Here is a 21,511-nt window from a genome sequence, read left to right as displayed (position 1 = left end):
CTGTTGGTTATTTCAACCCAACAACTATGTAACAGATAACAGATAAAAACAATGAAAACTTAAAACACAATGTGTAATTTCATACACTTCTATCATGTCGCCTCCTCAAAAAGGAAAAGGTTCAGGAAAAGGGCAGCCCAAATGATGAGGGGGATGGAGTGACTCCCCTATGAGGAAAGGTGGCAGCATTTGGGACTTTTTGCTTTAGAAAACAGGCGACATGATAGAAGTGTATGAAATTACACATTGTGTTTTAAGTTTTCATTGTTTTTATCTGTTAAGTTGCTTTGAGATTTGTTTGTGTAAAAAGCAGCTAACAAATGTAATTAATAAAAAACAGTGTTGGCTTTATGTGGGATTTTAAATTTTGTTTCTTTATTTTACTCCTGCTAGCCACTTTGAAAAGTGCGACTACAAATTCACAAAGCAAATAAATGAAAAACTTACTTGCTCTCCTGTTCTTCCTGGCCATCCAAAACATCAAAGAGGAGGTACGGTAGGAAGGGCCATTCCAAAGAGAATCGGCTCTCTTCTGTCCATCTATAATGCAATGAGAAATCATAATAGCTTTTAAAAAGCAGTGTGCTGAGGTCTATTTGCTCAATTCTTCACTGCAGGAGGAAACACTATCCGTCACATAATCATTCACATGATGTTCCCCACATAGAGAAAACTAGCATGTCAGGGAGGTGGTGTGGGGGATGACAGAAACTGTTCTCCCTGATGTCATCATTTTCTACATGAAGGGGAATATTCAAACAGCATGACAAACATATTCAGTGAATAGCAGTGGAAGGGCAAAAAATCCAGAGGCTTATACAGAAAAATCCAGAGACTTATACAACCTCTTACAATAGCAGAAATGCAAGTACGTTTAGAAAATAATCAAATTTCATGGCTGTTAGGATATCAGCCGAGATCATTTCTTACAAATACACAGATTAAAAATGAAGCTACAAGTGAACTAACAGAATATGAAAATATAGTAATAAGAGATAGCATTTCCCTTTTATACAAAACACTTATTGAGAACCAATTTTGCCCCCAACAAAATCTAAAAAGCTGGTGGGAATTAAATTGGGATATAAACACTGAAGAGGTTAAACAGAACAATTTATGGACAAAAGCACCATATAAATTTCTGTCAGCAACTATTAGGGAACGTTCACTAAAAATTGTACATGGATGGAATTTAACACCATCATTTTTAATATACAGTATATTAAAAAAGAAAGAACAAGAAAGTGGTTAGAATGGAAGAAAAAAAATAGGTTGCTGGAAAGAGTCAGGTTTGAGGCCTATGATAATGCACAGAATTTTCATTCAACTAAGTACTCACCAGTACAGTGGTGCCTCGCAAGACAAAAAGAATCCTTTCCGCGAGTCTCTTCGTCTTGCGGTTTTTTCGTCTTGCGAAGCAAGCCCATTAGCGGCTTAGCGGATTAGCGCTATTAGCGGCTTAGCGGGCTTAGCGGATCAGCTGATAAGCGGCTTAGCTGCTTAGCGGATCAGCTGATAAGCAGCTTAGCAGCTTAGCAGATCAGCTGTTAAGCGACTTACCGGATCAGCTGATAAGCGGCTTAGCGGATCAGCTGATAAGCGGCTTAGCGGCTTAGGATCAGCTGATAGCGGCTTAGCGGCTTGGGAAAAAGGGGGGGAAGGAAAAAACCCCCGCAGGAACTCGCAAGACATTTTCGTCTTGCGAAGCAAGCCCATAGGAAATTCGTTTTGCGAAGCACCTCCAAAACGGAAAACCCTTTCGTCTAGCGGGTTTTCCGTCTTGCGAGGCATTCGTCTTGCGGGGCACCACTGTAGTGTCAGAGCAAGTACATTCATTCACACAAACACACCAGATATGATGAGCTAAAGCAGGACCCTCCAGGTGTTGCTGGAATACAACCCCCACCATCCCTGACCACCAGCCAAAATTCCAGGGTAATATGGAACCTATGTCCACACTTAGGTCACCTTTTCATGAAATGCCTGTTGCCTTGAGGCAAGGTAAAAAAATTAGTAAGATGTCTACACACCGGTCAGTTTTCAGGGCATGGTCGTAGATGTAATTGGAAGGGAAGAGGCAGATCTCTGGGTGCATCCTGTACTGAGTCCTCAAGCACAGGACTGGAAGCCTGTCACTGTGTTTTTCTTGGATTTGCCCATTCAGGTGTCTGCAGAGTCAGCCCATCAGAGACTGCCTGTAGCCGTAATCCTCAGCTTTCTGCCAAAGCAAGGGAGGGGAGGAGGAGTAAAACTTTCAGGGAATGGGTTAAGCAAAGGCAGCAACAATTAAAGAACAAGAGATGAGAAGTAGAAGCATGCATATGTACTCAGTCCTTGGTCTGGGCCCCTTTTGCATCAATTACTGCCTCAATGTGGCATGGAATGGATGCTATCAGCCTGAGGTGTTGTGGAAGACCAGGATGCTTCAATAGCAGCCTTCAGCTCTTCTGCATTGCTCGGTCTCATGTCTCAGAGGTCCAATATTGCTCTATTTGCAATCCTTGTTTTGCTGATTTCATTTAATATTCTAATTTTCTGAGATTGTTAATTTGGGGTTTTCGTCAGCTGTACGCCATGATCATCACAATTATAACAAATAAAGGCTTGACATATCTCGCTTTGCATGTCATGAGTCTATCTCATATATTAGTTTCACCTTTTAAGTTGAATTACTGAAATAAATGAACTTTTCCACGATATTCAAATTTTCCGAGTTTCACCTGTATTTGAACTAGAGATTAGGAATGAGTGAACTATTCTGGGCTACCCAAGAGGCTTGGGAAACAGTCCCACAAAATAACCCAATCTTTTATTTATTTGAAAGTGGGAAAGATGGCAGCGTAACAGGGTGCAGGAACTTCTCCCCTCTCCTTATGCTCTTTGCAGCATATCAGAACTAAGAGAAATGGTGGTGCTTGAGAAAAATAAAAGTCTCTCAAAGACTACTGCTATGGGAATATCCCTTGATATACATATAAAAAAATACATTCTTAAAGCATTGGCCCTATCTACTCTTGCCTCTGCCCTACCAGCCATTGGAGTGTCTCCAAGAAAAACAGTACTTGGTATATACACTTCTTTTTAACCAAAAGGGATGTTGTCTACTAACATGGTAATCACACAGGCTGATTTCACAGAAACTCACAGAATTGTGTAAATAATTTGATCCGATAAACTAACTGAATCATTTTCACTGTAGGCAGCTCATACACCATTAAGGACCTGATAGATGTTTTACTTTATTTATGCCAAAAGCAGAGTCATTAGATGCTTATAAACAGCCTGTCAGTTTTCAGCTCTACAACTTTTTTCTGGGATAGTCAAAACACCTTAATTGTTGACATACTCACCATAGATTTAACTGTAGGAGGGAGCTGCTTTGGGTCTCCAACCAGGACCAGCTTTTTGCAGCCATGAATGAGTGGGATGATAGTTTCAACCTCACAAGCCTGCATGGCCTTTTAAAAAGACAAAGGGACCAGTTTAAATGAGAGAGATCGAGAGAGATCTTAAGATCTCGCCGCACAAGTCGCCTTGTATCAAATCCTGCTATACCACATCTGCAACTCATCCATTCTGACATAATAGCCTCCCCTGACCCTCTGGATCCAGTTTTCAGGAGTCTGGGGTGGAAGGGAAGAGGCCAGGATCTTTCGATCCAATCCATAGCAGGGAGCTACTCAAGGATCTTGCTTAAAAAAAATAAATTCCTAGCTCTCCAACATTTATTTGGTTGCCTCCAACTTCAATACAATTTGCTTTCCCTGTATGATTACTTTGATATAGTTCAGCTTTCCCACCCCAGATGGTGCCTTCAAAAAATATTGGAACAACAAGTTCCATCAACTGAAGCTGTATCACATAATGCTAAACCACACATCTTAATGTTAGCGTGCAAACAAGACTAGTAGAACACTGGCTGAACCCCCAAAAATGGGGTAGATCACTGCCAGTTTTTAACTCTGTGAGTAGATCGCAGTCTTTTGGGAGTTGGCCACCCCTGGACTACAGCAACTGAATTCTGAAGTGTGTGGGGGGTTTTCTGTTTCTGTTTTTAAAGGGTGGCAGCAGCTTCTTCAACTTGCGATTTAAGTTACCTAGGCATCAAAGTCAAAATTTCCACCCTCAAAATGTGCAAAGCACTCATGACCAGGGCTAGGGATGATGTCAACTTTCGCTAAATGGTACAACTGGGAACCTGCATGGTTGAAGACTGAGTGTTTTCAACTGATGGCCTACATTTATAATGCGGACACTTAATTTAGGCATCAGGCTGTCAGGTGAGAAGCGTGTCTTGGCAGCCTACAGCTGTTCATATAATTCTATAAAGCTGTTAATATAGTTCTATAAAATTCCATGCTCACCCCTTCCTGCCCCAGGTATCTTTGGGTATGACTCCTCTGGAAGAATTTTCAATGAGGGGCATGCTGCTCAGCACCAACATGCTTGGGCTGGATGAACAGCAAAAGGAAGGCTTTTTTTTTTCTTTATCCCCCCCCCCCCCAAACAAAAACCCAACTAGGTGCACCCTATGGTCCGGTGCGCCCTATGGAGCGAAAAATACGGTAAGTAACAGTTAAGGACACAAGAAAATACTTATTTCACAAAAGAAAAACTGGCAATGATCTGACTCCCCCGTCTGCCCCCCCCCTTTGGCAAACCACCTATGCACGCCTTGAAATAAAAAAGAGGAAAAAAGCAGGCAACACCACTAAAAACAGTCAAAACACATCAAACAAAAAAGCTGCCTTGAGGGCTTTTAATGTCAGAAGAGGGTGCTGGTGGTGGGGAAACATTTGTATAAATACAAAACAAGGCAGCCAAAGTGAACAGGGCTGTTTCTGCAATCTGTAAAAGGTACTAAAGACACCCTCCATCCTCCTGCCCCAAATATGCCCTTGCTACTGTAGTGCCTATATCCCCCACTAACCATGTCCACGATGACGCAGCTCAGAGGATCACAGTCCAGCCGCTGGAATACTGCACCCAGCAGGCTGCTCCCACTGGTGCTCAGTGTGCAGCTGATGATGTGAGACTCCAGGATGATGTTCGTTTTCATGTCGCTTTGCGATCGCCCACAAACCTGGGAAACACAAGAGCCAGGAACTGTTAGGATATTTCCGTTCCACCTTAAAAGGGAGCAGGCTTTGTGAGTCACAGAGTCTGCGCATGTCCTGTTCACAGGATGTTTATGTTTGCTATTCCTTTCATTTTCTCAGTCTGTCGGAGACTCTGACGCAGAACAGTCATGTCTCTCTTTGTTCTGATCAATGCTAAATAAAGTCTGTAAATATGCTCTCCTGCTGTGCAACTTCTGCTGTGTGATTAATCTGCTGATAAAGAGTGTGCACGAGCCCTGGAATGAGGCCAGGAAACTCGTGTAGCTAGAAGCTGCGTGACTACAGAGGTCGATGGATCGTCCGGCAGCTGGCTTGGGGCCATGATGGACTATATCTCCCTGGGAGTATCCCAACAACAAGGTTATGGGCCCAGATTCACGGCACTTACAGGAGAGTAAAGCTGCGACAGACTGCATTTGAGAGGTATGTGTGGGAAAAGCGAAAGAAAAGGCTTTTCTGTTGGGCCGCGGCAAAGAGCCTTTGAACTCCGGCAGATTAATGGATCTGGAAGCTGCACCAGAGAGTTCGTGATTAATGAGCTGCCAAGATAAGGAGTCTCTGAAGTTAATAAGACTCACGGCTAAAGCAAAAAGCTGGAAATGGAGTTTTTCCAAGCTTCTGAAGCTGCTGACTGCCCAAAGTTAAATGGGCATAATTATAAAACCTGGGCAAAATGGTGTGAGAGTTTGCTGCGTCAGTATGGAGTGTGGCATACTGTGTTTGAGGGCGTGGTTTTCAGATTTCCTTCAAGAGGAGCGTCTGTGTCATCAGTAAAGGCAAAGAGGACTATTTGCATGCAAAGTTTATGGATGGTTTGTTCCATATAACTTATGACGACACTGTTGCTGTATCTAATGCTGATTCTTGTTGTGTTGCACAAACTAACAAAGTTCTTCATGCAGGTTGCATTCACGATGCACATCGAAGATTTTGTCACCTCTCTTGGAAGGCACTGGCCAAGATGCCGGAGGTGGTTGAGGGTTTGAACATCAAACCCTGTAAATTTCACATGAAATGTGTATCTTGTGCAGAGAACAAGGTGAAGGTTGCTCCAAAAGGCAAGGAGTCTAGCAGGCAGGCTTCCAAACCCTACCAGCTAGTGCACGCAGACCTGGTTGGTCCTCTTGCGCCCTCTTTGGGGGGAGCAAGGTACTTCATGGTTCTAATTGATTCTTTTTCCAGGTACATTCATGTGTTTATGCTCGAGCAGAAATCGCAAGCGTTTCCGAAGTTTAAGGCATTCTGTGCTTGGTTGGAGAATGTGCACGGTAAACGTATTGGCTGTCTGTTTACTGATCGGGGCGGGGAGTTCACTTCTCAGCAGTTTGAAGCTTTCCTGACTGAGAAGGGAATCCAGCATGACATGTCAACGCCCAGATCGCCATGGATGAATGGGCTTGCGGAGCGAGCAAATCAAACGTTGCTGCAAGGAATGAAAACCTTGTTGCATGATGCCAATCTCCCTGATAAGTTTTGGGGGGAGGCTCTGGGGAATTTTGTTTACAACTTTAATCGCAGATTGTCATCACCTATTGGTTGTACTCCCTATGAGAAGATGTTTGGCAAGAAACCCAACATCAAGCACATGAGAATCTTTGGTTCTGACATGTGGGTACACACCCCACAAAGCAACAAGCTTGGGAAGCGTGGGGCACATGGTTTGTTCATGGGGTACGAAAAAGGTGCATACAGGGTATGGATGACTAACTCTAAGTCCATTAAGTTCACAAGGAGTGTTGAGTACAATCCTAAGTGGGGGGGAAATGTGGGAATTTTCCAGAGTTACCCAGAGGAGGATGAAGGTGATGTCAAGCAAGCAGCTAAAGCTGAGAAAGCTGCTGAGGATGATGATGAGGAGGAGGAGGATGATGATGATGATGATGATCAGAGTTCGGATTCCAATTCAGTGGGCGGCGCTGCTGCTGGTGTCAGTGACAGTGATGACACAGCAGACTACAAGAGCACAAAGGCCTCAGTCAGAGCATCTGATGCGTCTGACAATGAACTGGAAGAACCACTGTTCACCATTGGTCATTTTTCTCCTAAGAAAGAGGAGATGAGTCAAGAAGACTTGAGTCTAGTTCGCAGATCTGAGAGGGCCACGAAGGGCAGACCTCCAAAGAGGTATGCTGATGAGTTTGCTAATAATAATATAATAATAATAATTATTTATTATTTATACCCCGCCCATCTGGCTGGGCCTCCCCAGCCACTCTGGGCGGCTTCCATAAAAACCAAAAATACAGTAAAATATCACCTGTTAAAAACTTCCCTGAACAGGGCTGCCTTAAGATGTCTTCTGAATTTCAGGTAGTTGTTTATCGCTTTGACATCTGCTGGAAGGGCGTTCCACAGGGCGGGCACCACTACCGAGAAGGCCCTCTGCCTGGTTCCCTGTAGCTTTGCTTCTCGCAATGAGGGAACCACCAAAAGGCCCTCGGCACTGGACCTCAGCGTCCGGGCAGAATGATGGGGGTGGAGACGCTCCTTCAGGTATACTGGACCGAGGCCGTTTAGGGCTTTAAAGGTCAGCACCAACACTTTGAATTGTGCTCGGAAACATACTGGGAGCCAATGTAGGTCTTTCAAGACCGGTGTTATATGGTCTCGGCGGCCGCCCCCAGTCACCAGTCTAGCTGCCGCATTCTGGATTAGTTGTAGTTTCCGAGTCACCTTCAAAGGTAGCCCCACGTAGAGTGCATTGCAGTATTCCAAGCGGGAGATAACCAGAGCATGCACCACTCTGGCGAGACAGTCCGCAGGCAGATAGGGTCTCAGCCTACGTACCAGATGGAGCTGGTAAACAGCTGCCCTGGACACAGATTTGACCTGTGCCTCCATGGACAGCTGTGAGTCCAAAATGACTCCCAGGCTGCGCACCTGGTCCTTCAGGGGCACAGTTACCCCATTCAGGACCAGGGAATCCTCCACACCTGCCCGCCTCCTGTCCCCCAAAAACAGTACTTCTGTCTTGTCAGGATTCAACCTCAATCTGTTAGCCGCCATCCATCCTCCAACCGCATAGACACGCACGCAGGACCTTCACCGCCTTCACTGGTTCTGATTTAAAAGAGAGGTAGAGCTGGGTATCATCCGCATACTGATGAACACCCAGCCCAAGCCTCCTGATGATCTCTCCCAGCGGCTGCATATAAATGTTGAAAAGCATGGGGGAGAGGACAGAACCCTGAGGCACCCCACAAGTGAGAGCCCAGGGGTCTGAACACTCATCCCCCACCACCACTTTCTGAACACGGCCCAGGAGGAAGGAGCGGAACCACTGTATAACAGTGCCCCCAGCTCCCAGCCCCTCAAGACGGTCCAGAAGGATGCTATGGTCGATGGTATCAAACGCCGCTGAGAGATCCAGCAGAACTAGGAAACAGCTCTCACCTTTGTCCCTAGCCCGCCGGAGATCATCAACCAGTGCGACCAAGGCAGTTTCAGTCCCATGATGAGGCCTGAATCCCGACTGGAAGGGATCCAAATGGTCCGCTTCTTCCAGGCGTGCCTGGAGTTGTTCGGCAACTGCTCGCTCAATCACCTTGCCCAGGAATGGAAGATTTGAGACTGGGCGATAGTTGGCCATCGTGGCCGCATCTAAAGATGGTTTTTTAAGAAGCGGTTTAATAACCGCCTCTTTCAGCGGGTCTGGGAAGGCTCCCTCACGGAGGGAAGCATTCACCACCCCACGAAGCCCATCGCCCAGTCCTTCCCGGCTAGCTTTTATAAGCCAGGATGGGCAAGGATCCAGGAGACAGGTGGTTGGTTTCACTCGTCCAAGCAGCCTGTCCACATCCTCGGAGGTAACAGATTGGAATTGATCCCACTCAACTTGACTAGACAGAACTCTAGCATTCTCCCGCCCCGGTCCTGCTCCCATGGTGGAGCCTACTTCTTCCCGAATCTGAGTGATTTTATCTGCAAAAAAACTTTGCAAAATCACTGCAGGAGAACATGTGGCCCGTACTGGGCCCCAATGTTGCAGGTGGTTCCGCTAAATTGTGAACCACCTGAAAAAGTCTCCTGCTGCTGTTTTCTGCAGATGCAATAGAGGCGGTGAAGAAAGTCTTCTTCGCCGTCGCTATCGCCACTTGGTAGGCTCGACGTTGAGCTCTAACCTGTGTCCGGTCAGATTCGGAATGAGTTATCCGCCACCGGCGCTCTAGCCGTCTCAACGATTGTTTCATTGTCCTCAGATCCGTGGAAAACCACGGGGCTGTCCAGGCTCCATGCAATCGGAGAGGGCGCTTCGGAGCCAAACAGTCAATAGCCCTGGTTAACTCCACATTCCAGCGGGCCACCAGGGAATCAGCTGAAAGGCCATCAACATGGGATAAAGCATCCCTACCACTCTCTGGAAACCATTTGGATCCATTAAGTGGCGGGGGTGGACCATCCAAATTGTTCTTAGTAGCTCAGAGAAGGTGTGGGAACCTTCAAGCTTCAAAGAGGTTCAGGAGTTAACCTCTAAAGATGCTGAGCCTTGGCTAAATGCCATGAAGGCTGAAGTTGATTCCTTGAACAGGAACCAAACTTGGGAACTGGTACCGCTAGTCCCAGGAATGAGACTGGTTGGCAGCAAATGGGTCTTCAAGGCCAAGACAGACCAGAATGGCAAGGTTGTCAGACACAAAGCCAGATTGGTTGCCAGAGGTTTTTCACAGGTACCAGGACAGGATTACCACGAGACCTACTCTCCCACAGTCAAATATGAGAGCATTCGGCTGATGCTCAAGATTGCTGCGGAGGAGAAACTGCATGTTTCCCACCATGACATTAATACAGCTTTTTTGTACGGGATTTTGAACGAGGAGCTGTTCATGCTTCCACCTGATGGGATGCAGATACAGAAGGGAATGGTCTGTAAACTGCGGAAATCCTTATATGGTCTCAAGCAGAGTGCCAGGTGTTGGAACACAAAACTCACTGAGATGTTGCTTTCTCTAGGTTTTCACCAGGGCAAGGCTGATCCATGTGTGTTTGTCAAGGAGGAGGGGCAAAACAAACTGTATTGTTTATGTTTTGTTGATGATCTTCTGATGTTTTGGAAGAATCAGGCTTTTTACCAAAGCACCCTAGCTCAGCTGAAGGAGCACTTTGACATGAAGGATCTTGGTGAGGTATCCAACTATCTTTCTCTGCAGGTGGAGAAGGACCAAGCAGGTAATTTTCTGGTACACCAAACACAGAAAATTGCTGATGTATTAACCAGGTTGAATTTGGTTGATGCAAACCCAGCAGACACACCGATGGTGACAGGTTACCAGGTAGACAGTACTGCTGAAGCGTTTTCTGACACAACGCTGTACAGATGCATTCTAGGCAAGCTGAATTTCATTGCCAGATGTTCAAGACCTGACATAGCTGTAAGCTGTAATCTGCTTAGCAGACATGCCAACAATCCTACGGTTCAGGATTGGAAAGCTCTGAAGCGCATAGCCCGCTATTTGAAAGGGACTATGCACTACAGGCTGAGGTTCACCAGTCAGAAGACTGGAGGTCTTGAAATCTTTGCAGATGCAAGTTTTGGAAGTGACACCACGGATGGTACAAGCACTTCTGGAGTATGCTACATGTACAACCACTGCCTGTTTGACTGGTTGTGCAAGAAGCAGACAACAGTGAGCCTAAGTTCCTGTGAAGCAGAACTCAGTGCTCTGTCATTTTCACTCATGGATTGTGAATGGTTGTTGCAACTGTTTAAGGACATCAGAGTGTCTGTGAAATGTCCTGTACAAGTGTATCAAGAAAATAGATCGTGTTTGGCTTTGCTGAACTCAGAGAGTTGCAAGCAAAGAACCAAGTACTTGCAGATTAAGCTACATCGTGCAAGGGAGTGTATTCAGAAAGGACTCATTCAGGTGTCCTACATGCCAGGAAATGAAATTCCTGCTGATCTGTTGTCTAAGGTTGTTAACAGAGAACAACTTAAGGTTTATGTACAAAGGTTGCAATTAGGTTGAACCACAGGTACTACAGGTTACACGGAAAGGGGGAGGATGTTAGGATATTTCCGTTGCACCTTAAAAGGGAGCAGGCTTCGTAAGTAACAGAGTCTGCGCATGTCCTGTTCACAGGATGTTTATGTTTGCTATTCCTTTCGTTTTCTCAGTCTGTCGGAGACTCTGACGCAGAACAGTCATGTCTCTCTTTGTTCTGATCAATGCTAAATAAAGTCTGTAAATATGCTCTCCTGCTGTGCAACTTATGCTGTGTGATTAATCTGCTGATAAAGAGTGTGCACGAGCCCTGGAATGAGGCCAGGAAACTCGTGTCGCTAGAAGCTGCGTGACTACAGAGGTCGATGGATCGTCCGGCAGCCGGCTTGGGGCCATGATGGACTATATCTCCCTGGCAGTATCCCAACAGGAGCTTCCTTTTTAAGAGCACCTAATTTTTAGACAGAGACCAGTTTTCTTTCAGCTGCCTGTTTTGTTTTTGCAACAGCAGCCATGGTCAGGCAGGCAAAACAAGTCCATGCTCAGTGTGTGGTTGAAGATGAAGTCGGCTGCTTTTAGAAGAAGAACTGGATTGGATGCTAAAATGACAGGCCATAGTTCTGTGAAGGGGTACCCATTTTGCATGCAGGAGGTGTCAGCTTCAATCGCCAATATCTCCAGATAGGCCAAACAATACTGACCAAGTTAGATCAATGGCCTGACTTAGTATAAAGCAGCTTCCCAATGCTCCTATGACTCAGGATAAACACAGCCAAATACCTGCTTAGAGTCCGTATGAGTTCACCCATGTGGTGCTCAGGAATGCAACAGTGCCCCTTAGAATTTCTCTTGGTGCCCACCAAGCCACAGGCTCACCTTCTATGGCATGAGGTGGTGAGGAAAGTTACCCTAACCCAGCTTGGAAAGCACATAGGGTTGTATCCAATCCAGTGAATGAACATGACGAGCCCATTAGGCTCATTAATCTAAGTGGGTAAAAATTAATTGTATACAGTCCATAGGGCTGAAAGAGGAAGTGGGAGAAAGTGCCACACTTCTAACTTCCTCTTTTGGCTCTATGTGCTTTTCAAGGCATAGACAGGAACCTGAATAGCTGAACATAAAGCAGGATGTTAGATTCGATGATCTCTGAGCCCCGCAAAAATTCTTAAGTGTCTAGGATAGGGTTGCCTCTTTCCCTGGCTTGGGCTGGCAGCAGCCGCAGCGTGCAGAGTAGCCTGAGCCACCAGCGCTCAAGCCTCCCATGCCCAAGCCAAACACAAACAAACAAACCAGCCCCCCCCAACCCAGACACTTCCTTTAAAATGTAAAAATCCCCCCGGGGGGCATGTTGGCCCAACAAAAGATGACATGTCCAGGATTTCTCGGACCTATGGCAACCCTAGTCTATGATTTGGCTGAGATAATGGCACGTGGCTGATGTGCAACAGAGTAGCAGCACAATCAGTGATCTGTACTAACAGGAGAGATATTCTGATTTCCTAGCTGGAGCTAATCCAAGACACAAGCACTTTTTTGCATGATGAGATGAAGCAGTTCACCAAGGTTGTTTTTAAGAGTATCTTAGTGATGAAACTCATACCTCCTTCAGTTGAACAGTGAGCCTCTTGCTCTCTTCTGCAAGCCTCCGAGTTTCCTGCTCTAACTGTTGTTTCTGAAAGAAAGATGAGGTGGGTGGGAATTTACTCGTTTTTGACATGAATACTCAACCAATCATGGGGAAGGGCATAGCTCAGTGGTAGAGCATCTGCTGCTCCAGAGAAGCGGACACGGAGCAATGGATCCAAACTACAAGAAAGAAGATTACACCTAAACATTAGGAAGAACTTCCTGACAGTAAGAGCTGTTCGACAGTGGAATTTGCTGCCAAGGAGTGTGGTGGAGTCTCCTTCTTTGGAGGTCTTTAAGCAGAGGCTTGACAACCATATGTCAGGAGTGCTCTGATGGTGTTTCCTGCTTGGCAGGGGGTTGGACTCGATGGCCCTTGTGGTCTCTTCCAACTCTATGATTCTATGATTCTATGATCTACTTTGGATGCAAAAGGTCCCAGATTCAATCCCCAATGGTATCTCTAGGTAGGGCTGCCTGAAACCCTGGAGAGTTGCTGCCTGTCAATGTTGACAATAATGAGCTAGATCAGGCTTCCTGAACCTCAGAACTCCCGATGTTTTTGGCCTACAACTCCCATGAGCCCTAGCTAGCAGAACCAGTGGTCAGGGATGATGGGAATTGTAGTCTCAAAACATCTGGAGGGCCGAGCTTGAGGAAGCCTGAGCTAGATGGATCTATTTTCTAACTCAATATAGGGCTGCTTACGGAAAGAAAGAAAAAAAGTTCTGAACAGCCTCCCTGCTACTTGATCCCCACTTTAACTGAAGACTGAGCATTTGAGCAAGTAAAACATGTGTCTCCCCACTACCCCACATCAGGTTTCAGCCCATCCACTGTGCCTCCAAGCCTTTACACTTTTAACTGAAGAGCATGTCTGAACTACAGTTTCAGACCACAGCCTACCGGACAGACTGAGTAGGATATAATAATCCTGGTCAAATTACCCATGGCAACTACAGTGGTACCTCGCAAGACGAATGCCTCGCAAGACGAAAAACGTGCAAGACGAAAGAGTTTTCCGTTTTTTGAGTCGTTCCGCAAGACGAATTTCCCTATGGGCTTGCGAGTTTGTTTCCTTTTTCTTAAAGCCGCTAAGCCGCTAATAGCCGCTAAGCCGCTAAGCCGTTAATAGCCATTAAGCCGCTAATAGCCGTGCTTCGCAAGACGAAAAAACCGCAAGACGAAGAGACTCGCGGAACGGATTAATTTCGTCTTGCGAGGCACCACTGTAAAAAGTACCTTCTCTTTGCTTTGACTTTCGTCTATAGCACATTGGCAAGAAAGAGCATCCAGTCGTTGATCTATCTCTTTCTTCTGCTTGTGGATGTCTTGATCTTTCCCAAGGGCTGCTCGACCTAAGGAATCCAACCAAATGCTGTAGGAATGAAAAATCACGGGAGACGAGAGAGGCAGGTGTAACATGAGGCGTCTCTCTGGGCGGACGTTGAGAGCCTCTTTTATTGAATATTACAAGCATTGCTAACAGGTGGGCCTGTGGCTGATTGGTTGATACATACACACAGAAACTTGTGATTGGTTAACATAAGTACTAAGGCGGGAATTACATATGAGAGGTGGGGATTACATGTGATCATTTATCATTGATGGAGTAAAGGCTGGGAATCGGCGCTAGAACTAGACAGGCATGAAGCCTCCTAATTGAATTGTAACTAGAGATTAATATGGCACAAACAATATAACAATCAGGTTCTGTAGATGTGGTCAGCTAGGCATGGAGAGCAGGTACAGTTTGTTTTCCATGAGCTTAGGATGTCTGTTACTAATGATTGATCATAGCATGTGTCAGGGGTTCAGGAGCAGAGGCAAGGGCAAGGGAGGAAACAGAGAGCGAGGGGGAGGAGGCAGAAGAAAAGATGAGTGATGACGACGACCCGAGATCTCCGAGTCTTTCCAGTGAATCAGAAGATTCACAGAAAGGAGCACCAGTGGCCAGGGCAAGGGGGGAGCCTAGGGGGACACCCCAGGAAGATAGAGCCAGAGGGGACTCAGAGGGGAGCAGTTGGAAATCGGGACCAGCGTCACCGCCAGAGAGCAGGGAAGAGGAAGGGCGCCAGGGATCAAGCGCTGGCAGCTCACAACAGGAGGGAGGGCACGAGTCAGGAGTGGCCACACCTCCATCGGGGAGCGAAGAAACGGTCAGACGGAAAGTGGAAGGTTGGGCGCGCGCGCCAAGTTCAAATGCACAGGAAAGTGACGCAGTAGGCAGCCCGGAGAGGGAGCCAGGTCCTAAAGCCCGGCGCAAGGAGACAGGAGGGTCCGGGGGGTCGGCGTCAGAGGAATCCCGGAGGGAAGAGACCCCGGGGGGCAGAGGGACCCAGAGGAGAACAGTCAGGCGGAAAAGGTGGAGCAGGGCTAGGATATTAAGTTGGTGCACAAGGGGCGGAGACTCAGACGGAGCTTCGCCGATCTAACCATAAGACGTAGAGTTGCACGCAGCAGCTTGAGAATGGAAACTGTAACTCAATAAAGACTTTTACTTAATGATCGCTGGCTAGCGTGATCCTCTGTGAGCTAGGATCGGGGAGCAGCTCTGACAGCATGTAACAATGTAACAATCAGGTTCTGTAGTTGTGGTCAGCTAGGCGTGAAGAGCAGGTTCGTACAGTGTGTGCAAAAGCAGGGGAAAGCCTACAAGCAAGACTTCTCAGAAAGCAAGAGAAAAGAGGAGCAAGGCTTCCCCAAAATGGAGCAGTTTTGTGCAGAAAGAGACTAACAGTTATGTGCAGAAAGAAGACTTCCCTTTATCTCCCCCTTTCTTTTCTTGTTTGCGAGGCATTCTGGGTAAATAAGGCAAAAATATTTCAGGATTAGTGGTGTGCCAACAAATGCCCAAAATAAGTTCGCCAGGGTCGATGGGACAAAAATATTTCGGGATACGTGGTTTGCCAACGCATGCCCAAAATAAATCCGTCCAGGATCGATGGGACAAGAATATTTCGGGATACATGGTGTGCCAGTGCATGCCCAAAATAAATCCGTCCACATCTCACCATAGGTTTACTGTTGGTGTTGCCATTTCGCAAAGTAGGCGGCAAGGAGTTTATTAGGTGGTTGAGGGGGAGAGAGAAGCCGGGAGAAAAGACTTATGAGGCCAGGAATGCATTGAAGGAAGCAACATAACAAAATTAAGATGCATATAATGACAAGGGCATATTGAAAGAGATTACGAAGCCAAGTAAGATTAGGTAGCCAAGCAGTAAGCCACTGGGTGAAAGAATCCCAGAGGCCAGAAAAACCAACGTCTTGTTTAATGTGGTGTGTAAGGTTTTGCAAATGAGAGACCTGCTTTTGGATGGCTTTGGAATTATCAGTAATATTAAAACAACACATGTTGTCAACTTGTTCACATCCATAATGATGAATCATCAATAGATAATCAATAGCACAATTTTGTAAAAGTCCATTATGTAGTCCACTCTGTTCTTTATTCAAAGGGTGAAGAGCTTCTGAAGTAAAATTCAGGGCTTTTTCTGCAGAATAAGCTGAAGAATTAATGTTCACACGATTCCGTACAGCCAATCCAGGGACTCCTAAGAGAGAAACAACTAAAGAGATATATTCAGACCTACTGAAAAAGGAGACAAAAGCATCACAATCATTAGTCAATTCCACATTTCGGGCATTTTTTGGAAGGTCTAGCCTTGTTGGCAGCGCCATCCTTGCTAGCTCCCCCCCCCCCCGTCAGGGGCTCTGCATTGTTTAGCAAAATGGCCAGGGCACTTGCAGCTAGAGCAATTACCTGTGGGCCTATTGGAAGCTTGGATCGCGCCAGCAAGCAAGGACATCGCATGACTCTGGCTTACAACATCTGCACAGGCTTTAATCATATCAGCACGCATTCCTGTTACATAGGAGGATTTTAAACCAGAATCAACAATGGCCCTTAATTCTCGCATTACAGAATAAGAAAGGGTTTCATATAGCACCTGTTGTTGTGCTGTGCCTGGGTTTGCATAAGAAATAGGGAAAGCAGATGGCAACACCCCAGCCCACTCAGACTCTTCCTCTAAGGATAGGAGACCTTTCTGCCTAGCTTGAGAAAGTGCAACACGGACAGCTCCCGTGAAACAGGCAGGAGCTGAAGCAGGCAAGGGAGGGGTGGAAGGAGGGAGGGAAGAAAGTGGGGGGGGAGAAAGAGGGGGGAGTGGATGTTGGCTGAGACACAGCTTCTGAAGAAGCGGATGCAGGCAAAGGAAACACAGGAGGGAGGGAAGGGGGGTGTTGGGGGTGGATGTGGGCTTAGGCACAGGTCCTGGAGATGCAGACACAGGCAAGAGGGGGGGACAGGCAGGGTTGTGAGGGAGGCAGAAGCTTAGGATAAGGAGGGGGGTTGTCTCCAACAGACAGAAATGCAGGGGCCGAGGGAGACGCCTGGGACGCCTGAGGTCCTAATTTTGCCACGGCATCTGCACATTTCTGCCAAGTTAGCAGACAATGAATAGGAGCCCTGGGTTCTGCAAAAAAAGTTTTTCCAAACTTTTGCCAAGCCTCTACCCCCAAGGAGCCTGCCTCAGGGTACCAGGGACATTGGAATGCGATCTCACCTAGCAATTGTTCAATCTCTTTTAAAGAAATATGTACACCCACCACTCTTTGCCTAACCAGCTGCAGTAATTCCCTAGCATGCAATTTTTGAAGCTTGCTCAATTCCCCTCCCATACTCACGAAATAGCGCGCTAAGACTTCTCCAGTCGAAGTGAAGTATGAGGGCGGGCTGGCTGCTCGGCTGCACAAGGGATCTGGCACGTCGGGGTCACCAGATGTAGGAATGAAAAATCACAGGAGACGAGAGGCAGGTGTAACATGAGGCGTCTCTCTGGGCGGACGTTGAGAGCCTCTTTTATTGAATATTACAAGCATTGCTAACAGGTGGGCCTGTGGCTGATTGGTTGATACATACACACAGAAACTTGTGATTGGTTAACATAAGTACTAAGGCGGGAATTACATATGAGAGGTGGGGATTACATGTGATCATTTATCATTGATGGAGTAAAGGCTGGGAATCGGAGCTAGAACTAGACAGGCATGAAGCCTCCTAATTGAATTGTAACTAGAGATTAATATGGCACAAACAATATAACAATCAGGTTCTGTAGATGTGGTCAGCTAGGCATGGAGAGCAGGTACAGTTTGTTTTCCATGAGCTTAGGATGTCTGTTACTAATGATTGATCATAGCATGTAACAATGTAACAATCAGGTTCTGTAGTTGTGGTCAGCTAGGCGTGAAGAGCAGGTTCGTACAGTGTGTGCAAAAGCAGGGAAAAGCCTACAAGCAAGACTTCTCAGAAAGCAAGAGAAAAGAGGAGCAAGGCTTCCACAAAATGGAGCAGTTTTGTGCAGAAAGAGACTAACAGTTATGTGCAGAAAGAAGACTTCCTTTTAAAATGCTTTTAACTTAGAATTTTATATAGAATCATAGAATCATAGAATCATAGAGTTGGAAGAGACCACAAGGGCCATCGAGTCCAACCTCCTGCCAAGCAGGAAACACCACCAGAGCACTCCTGACATATGGTTGTCAAGCCTCTGCTTAAAGACCTCCAAAGTAGGAGACTCCACCACACTCCTTGGCAGCAAATTCCACTGTCAAACAGCTCTTACTGTCAGGAAGTTCTTCCTAATGTTTAGGTGGAATCTTCTTTCTTGTAGTTTGGATCCATTGCTCCGTGTCCGCTTCTCTGGAGCAGCAGAAAACAACCTTTCTCCCTCCTCTATGTGACATCCTTTTATATATTTGAACATGGCTATCATATCACCCCTTAACCTCCTCTTCTCCAGGCTAAACATGCCCAGCTCCCTTAGCCCTTCCTCATAAGGCATCGTTTCCAGGCCTTTGACCATTTTGGTTGCCCTCCTCTGGACACGTTCCAGTTTGTCAGTGTCCTTCTTGAATTGTGGTGCCCAGAACTGGACACAGTACTCCAGGTGAGGTCTGACCAGAGCAGAATACAGTGGCACTATTACTTCCCTTGATCTAGATGCTATACTCCTATTGATGCAGCCCAGAATTGCATTGGCTTTTTTAGCTGCCGCGTCACACTGTTGGCTCATGTCAAGTCTGTGGTCAACCAAGACTCCTAGATCCTTTTCACGTGTACTGCTCTCAAGCCAGGTGTCACCCATCTTGTATTTGTGCCTCTCATTTTTTTTGCCCAAGTGCAATACTTTACATTTCTCCCTGTTAAAGTTCATCTTGTTTGTTTTTCCCAGTTCTCTAATCTGTCAAGGTCGTTTTGAAGTGTGATCCTGTCCTCTGGGGTGTTAGCCACCCCTCCCAGTTTGGTGTCATCTGCAAATTTGATCAGGATGCCCTTGAGTCCATCATCCAAGTCGTTGATAAAGATGTTGAATAAGACCGGGCCCAAGACAGAACCCTGTGGCACCCCACTAGTCACTCTTCTCCAGGATGAAGAGGAACCATTGATGAGCACCCTTTGGGTTCGGTCAGTCAGCCAGTTACAAATCCACTGAGTGGTAGCATAGTCAAGACCACATTTTACCAGCTTCTTTCCAAGAATATCATGGGGCACCTTGTCGAATCCCTTGCTGAAATCAAGGTAGGCTACATCCACTGCGTTCCCTTCATCTACCAGGCTTGTAATTCTGTCAAAAAACGAGATCAGGTTAGTCTGACATGACTTATTTTTCAGAAATCCATGCTGACTATTGGTGATCACAGCATTCCTTTCTAGGTGCTCACAGACTGTTTGCTTAATGATCTGCTCCAGAATCTTCCCTGGTATTGATGTCAGACTGACTGGGCGGTAATTATTTGGGTCCTCTCTTTTCCCCTTTTTGAAAATAGGGACAACATTTGCCCTCCTCCAGTCTGCCGGGACTTCGCCTGTTCTCCAGGAATTCTCAAAGATGACTGCCAGTGGTTCTGAGATCACATCTGCCAGTTCTTTTAATACTCTTGGATGCAGTTCATCTGGCCCTGGAGACTTGAATACATCTAAACTAGCCAAGTATTCTTGTACTATCTCCTTAGTTATTCTGGGCTGTGTTTCCTTTGCTGAATCATTTCCTCCAAATTCTTCAGGTCGGGCATTGTTTTCTTTATCGGAGAAGACTGAGGCAAAGAAGGCATTGAGGAGTTCAGCCCTTTCTGTGTCCCCTGTTTGCATTTCACCATCTTCTCCTCTGAGTGACCCCACTGTTTCTTTGTTCTTCCTTTTGCTACAAACATACCCATAAAAGCCTTTTTTGTTGCTTTTAACCTCTCTAGCAAGCCTGAGTTCATTCTGTGCTTTAGCTTTTCTGACTTTGTGTCTACACGTGCTGGCTATTTGTTTGAATTCCTCTTTGGTGGTTTCCCCCCTTTTCCATTTTTTGTACACATCCTTTTTAAATCTTAACTCAGCTAAAAGTTCTTTAGATAGCCACCCTGGCTTCTTTAAGCACCTTCCATGTTTCCGTCTCATTGGTATTGCCTGACGTTGTGCTTTTACTATCTCCCTCTTAACAAACTCATAGCCATCATGAACTCCCTTTCCTTTTAGTATTACTTTCCATGGGATCTCACCCAGCACTTCCCTAAGTTTTATGAAGTCGGCTTTCTTAAAGTCAAGAAATTGAGTCCTAGTATGCTTGGCTGCTCCTTTCCGCTGTATAGTAAACTTCAGAAGAGCATGATCACTCGCGCCTAATGATCCTTCCACTTCTACCCCACTAACCAGGTCATCAGCATTGGTTAGGACCAGATCTAAAATGGCTGTTCCTCTTGTTGCTTCTCCCACTTTCTGGACAATGAAGTTGTCTGCAAGGCCAGTGAGGAATCTGTTTGACCTTATGCTCTTGGCTGAGTTTGACATCCAACAAATATCCGGGTAATTGAAGTCCCCCATTACTACTATCTCCCTTCCTTTTGCACGCTTGGCCATCTGTTCCAGGAAGGCATCATCTATTTCCTCCGTTTGGCTTGGGGATCTATAGTAAACTCCCACAATGAGATCTCTGTTATTCTTCTCTCCCTTAATTTTGACCCAAATGCTCTCACTTTGGCTTTGAGGTTCTAAATCTTGGATCTCTTCACAGGTATACACATCCCTGACATATAATGCCACTCCTCCTCCTTTCTTGTCTGGTCTGTTTCTCTGAAATAGATTGTATCCCTCCATTATTACATTCCAATCGTGGGACTTATCCCACCAGGTTTCAGTGATGCCTATTATGTCATATTTAGTTTGCTGTACCAAGAGCTCAAGCTCATCTTGTTTATTTCCCATGCTTTGCGCATTAGTGTACAGACATTGAAGTCCATTAATCATTCCCCCGTGTCTCTTATTTAAGGATTTTTTCCTCCCACCACTAGGTCTGTGTGCTGTTTGCTCCATTTGGTCTATGACATTTGGATGATCATCTTCATCAATTGATAGACTCCTACCTTCAGGAGCACTGTCTCCCTCCCCCACATTAGTCAGTTTAAAGCCCTCCTGATGAGGTTTCTGAGATTTTTGGCAAAAAACATTTCTCCCAACCGTTGTGAGGTGCAGCCCATCGCTTGTCAGACGTCCATCTTCAAGAAACTGCAGTCCGTGATCTAAGAATCCAAACCGTTCCTGTTTACACCATTTGCGAAGCCAGCTGTTCACTTCCACTATTTTTCCCTCTCTCCCTGGGCCACACCGTTCAACTGGGAGGACAGATGAGATGACAATTTGTGCATTTAGTTGCTTCAATTTCCCACTTTCAAAATGGAACTTTGGTTGCTTACCATTCTCACACTGAAATTCAATGCTTCTGACATTCATTAAACTGTGGGTTTATACTGTTATATTGTTATATGGTG

At 46.0% G+C, this 21,511-nt stretch overlaps 1 protein-coding gene across 1 annotated transcript in view; it reads right to left on the bottom strand.

Annotated features, from left to right (window-relative positions):
* Positions 1-427: 427 nt before the first annotated feature.
* Positions 428-21,511, bottom strand: part of LOC308577899 (putative helicase senataxin) — an 85,704-nt gene continuing 64,620 nt past the window's right edge. Inside the window, exons 5-10 of the mRNA XM_081178274.1 lie at positions 13,934-14,049; positions 12,666-12,737; positions 4,931-5,083; positions 3,351-3,458; positions 2,031-2,218; positions 428-540 (exon numbers count right to left, since the gene is read on the bottom strand). Coding sequence (XP_081034400.1) covers positions 2,177-2,218; positions 3,351-3,458; positions 4,931-5,083; positions 12,666-12,737; positions 13,934-14,049 — 491 coding nt within the window. The 3' untranslated portion in view covers positions 428-540; positions 2,031-2,176. The remainder of the gene's footprint in view (positions 541-2,030; positions 2,219-3,350; positions 3,459-4,930; positions 5,084-12,665; positions 12,738-13,933; positions 14,050-21,511) is intronic.

This window comes from Podarcis bocagei (assembly GCF_964188305.1).
Source record: "Podarcis bocagei genome assembly, chromosome: W".
Lineage (NCBI taxonomy): Eukaryota > Metazoa > Chordata > Lepidosauria > Squamata > Lacertidae > Podarcis > Podarcis bocagei.
The sequence above is the reverse complement of the archived record's forward strand: the minus strand, read 5'-3'. Positions and strand labels throughout refer to the sequence as shown.